At 34.8% G+C, this 4,030-nt stretch overlaps 1 protein-coding gene across 1 annotated transcript; it reads right to left on the bottom strand.

Annotated features, from left to right (window-relative positions):
• Positions 1-248: 248 nt before the first annotated feature.
• LOTGIDRAFT_165207 (hypothetical protein) lies at positions 249-3,119 on the bottom strand (the record flags this gene model as incomplete). The annotated part of the gene is made up of 1 exon (XM_009062218.1): positions 249-3,119. One exon carries the CDS (start codon positions 3,117-3,119, stop codon positions 249-251), a length of 2,871 nt encoding a protein of 956 aa, XP_009060466.1.
• Positions 3,120-4,030: the final 911 nt, after the last annotated feature.

Here is a 4,030-nt window from a genome sequence, read left to right as displayed (position 1 = left end):
TGGCTGTTTTGTAAGTTGTGATAACGTGTTAATATCTATCAGAGGTTGCAATAAAGGCCGATTGTTGTTTTATACAAAATTTTAAATGATACAATCGGGATTATGGATATTTAGCTTTATACAAAATTATAAATGATGCAGTCGGGATTTTCTGTATGTTGTCTACAGCAGTCTGTAAGGCAGTGGAAATGGTGCACTACGAGGACACCATCTCTTACTAGAGAAGCACATTTGAATACGTTTTACAATCAAACTTCATAGTTATTATTTCGAACCATTTTGTGAGATTCGTAATCCCTATGAGTCTCTGCTAACATCGTCAACGATCCATCAAGTCTTTTATTGGTTAATTTAGCTCTGTATCTTTCACTGAAGTTGGACACATCTACTACCAAATCTACCTTGTTTTCATCTTCAGATTCGAAAATTTGTGAGTGCCTGGAGGAAGTAGCTAAAGCTTCTGTGTCATTAATAGTATTATTATTATCAACATTACCAGTGGCGTCAAGAAATTCGTCTGTCGACGTGTCAATCATAACTGAAAAACTAGAAGATTTCTTTTCACAGTTCATTGGAATTATATCGAACACCGGCCATGTTTGTTTAAAATTAGTCAAAACACGATTGAATTCAGCTTTAAATTGGATACTATTAACATCAAAAGTAATGTCTCCCTTGTTAGCAAAGAAATGTCTGAAAACAAATGGAAGTAGACCACCCGCTCCTGTTGCTATCATCTGATTAGTTGATGATATACTATACATATCACCAAATGCCATTATGACGATGATGACGAAGATCAAAAAAATGATTATTTTCAGAAATTCCTTAAAGGCACGGTAAATGTTGACATAAAGAGGTCCAGGACATCCATGGTACTTCATCTCTATAACTTGAAAGAAAAATTTCTCTGGGAAGAAAGGTTTATCTTGCTTATCGAGAAAGATGAGAAATCCAGATGTATCCCAGCGTATCTTTTCATCCTTCACTATCAATCTAACATCTGGGTTGGTATTTTCCTCACCTCTAACACGGAATACAGTGTTCTCTTGCAGCAGTGAATCAGCTCTGGCAGTCTCCTCGATTAATTCCTTCTCTTTAGCCAATAATTGGCCAGCAATAACCTTATGAAACGCTAGGTATTTGGTATGGAGTTTTCCAAAGCAGTCCTTAGCGTAGAGAATTAGAAGGGATGCAACAGATAGATATTTCAGGGCGGTTTGAGCGTTGATAATAATTCCAATTGATGTATAGACTGCCATCTCCACAAAGAACGAAATACATTCCATAACCAGGAAGGTTAAAGATAAAAATGAGATGATACATATAATAATAACAATATATTGAAATATTAAATCACCATTAGTCATATATTCCTTTCGTTCAAAATTATCTTCTTCCTTTATTTGGTCCAGTTTCAGTCGATTATTTACTTTCCTCGTTCTCGCCATTAAGATTTTTAGTTTTAGTGCTAGTTTCTCTGGACATAAGAATATGAAAAAGTGAATTAACATCCGAACAATAAAATTAATAGTCGGGATGAAATAGAACAATAGCACAATAAATAAAAAAGGAATGAGTAGAAACCAATATGGGGCTGCTAACAGAAGTCCTAAAATACCACATGATGTAAAAGGTGCCAGGAGAAGTTCAATAGACCAAGAGCAGACGTTAAGCTTGGATGTTTCTCGCATGGCCCGTAAACATTTCATCGTAACCCTTTTCAGTTTTTCTTTCACAGATAGGCTAATAACACCATAAACAATAGCATCAAGAAGTAATACAACATAACACAGTATAAATAACGAATGTAAGGGTGTCAGATATACTGTAAAACTTCCTGTAAAACCCATCTTTAATCCTAATTCTGCAGCTCTTTGACCCCTGTACACTTCATTATATCTTTCATATTGGAAGAAAATAACTATTCGTAAAATCCAAGGCAAAAGAATTAAAAACATTTGGACCACTTTCATAAATGGAACCAAGCATCTGTACCATTTGACGCTACGGAACCCAAAGTTCGCAAAAATGTTGGAAGCACAGCACGTTGCAAAGGCTTTAACATTTCTTATTTTACAACGACATAAATGATTATAGAAATAACGTAAAATGCCAACTGGTACTTTGTTTTCTGGTAACAATCTGTGAGCACTCACAGATAATCGAATATCATCCAATTCCATCTTATAAACATTATCCAAATTATTCAGAATAGTCTTCAAATACTCCATTCCTTGCACATGATCTAGTTTCACCACAGCGTTATCACTTTGGTAGTTTTCTGGATCGCGAGTAGCAACAACTTTAATAGTTCTTACGCTACGACCAGTTGAGTCTGTTAGAACGTGATGATGATATTCTGCATCAATAAACTTTTCTCGGTACAGACTTTCTGGAATCAATAATGGACTGAAGAGAACCAAGATAATCTTCACGGAGATCACTAACACCACCAAAACACCCATCCAGGAATCTTTCTCAACATCAGAACATACCAGTTCGTGTCTTTCAATATAATGACAGCATTCATATAAAAACTTAGCCTCCCCATTATTATCTTTGATGTGCATATTACAGACACTTTGTGTCGGCTTTCTTACATTCATTTCTGTTATAACCGGCGGATCTCTCTGAAAATCATTGAGAACAGCTCTACGTAATAAATCCGCTGTGTCCTCAGCAGATAACTTGCGTACACATCCTAAGGGATCTTCAACTAGGGAGACATTCAACTGTTTTAATCCCATTTTCATAGAGTTGAGAGAAAGGAGCTCATAATTGTCATCCAACATCAACAATGATCGACCACGATTATCAACAGTTTTTATCCAATGATTCCACCTAATGATGTTTCCTCTTTTACTCTCCAAAATATCACGAGGTTGGTACTTTATTTCTAAATCAAAATCAAACATTTTAACTCCAGCTTTCAACAACTGTAATAGCTGATCTCGAAACAATCTGTCGGCTGGTGAAACTGTACAGTGGTTGGTGTTAGTTATGTTCAGTTTTTGAACACTTTCTGTAATGTTACAATCTATTATATGTAACAGAGAGAATGTTAGCACCAGTACAATCAGACATGCTGTTCTTGGAAACGCTGCGAGTAAAACCATCTTTAATCAATCTCCCGTCAACTTCCTTGGTAAACTGTAAACCTAACATCAAGCAAGTCTAAACGTGTTCGCCTTGCAATTTTAAATTCATCCGCATTCGCATATCAATTGAAACTATTCATATGCAGTTTATGAACCATTTTATTATATTAGGCCTATTTATCAATACACTTTAAAAACTTGTTCTAATTTTTACAAGACAGGTAACGCCACATAAATGCAAATCGCTTTTAAAAGCGTAGTCAGTTTCTTGTGTTCTTTTGACAACTTAACTTTTAATGTAAACTATCGCGTTTATATATTGTTTTGTCAAATCATAGTACACAGTTCAGTGAGAATATTTATTATAGCCACTCAAGCATTCACCTTTATGTTATATAGTCTAGTATAAGACGTCGTGGGAGCATGCTTATCTATAGTAAGATCATAAATCACGACGTTTAAGCGAAATAGAATTACAATAGAGACGGCGTTATTTGAAATGTTTTCATCACTAAAAACGGATATGTGCATAATGAGTCACTATTATTTGAAAAGAAGACCGCAATTCGGAAGCTCTTGTGTAACGTGAATTTGAAATAGTTTGTTACCCAATATATAAATCTATGGATTGTGATAGATCTGAAATGTTATAGATTATGTTAATACTATAATCTAATTTAATTTGAGAATTTGTTTAGCAATTTTCATCCTTTAATTGGTTTCCCTTATTGTTGCTCAAATCCCTTACTCCCTAGCTTAAAGGTTCTTTTGACCCAATCATGTCAATTTATTGGACTACACCCAAATATTTCACATAATGCACTTGACCCACATAGGGTAAAATGACATACCACCTTATTCAGATGTACTGATTAAATCATAGTAAAGGCTCTACATGAATAAACAGGGAAAAAAAATTACCAACTAAA

The sequence above is a fragment of the Lottia gigantea genome (genome assembly GCF_000327385.1).
Source record: "Lottia gigantea unplaced genomic scaffold LOTGIsca_50, whole genome shotgun sequence".
NCBI lineage: Eukaryota > Metazoa > Mollusca > Gastropoda > Lottiidae > Lottia > Lottia gigantea.
Note: the sequence above shows the minus strand (reverse complement) of the source record. Positions and strands in the feature narration are given on the sequence as shown.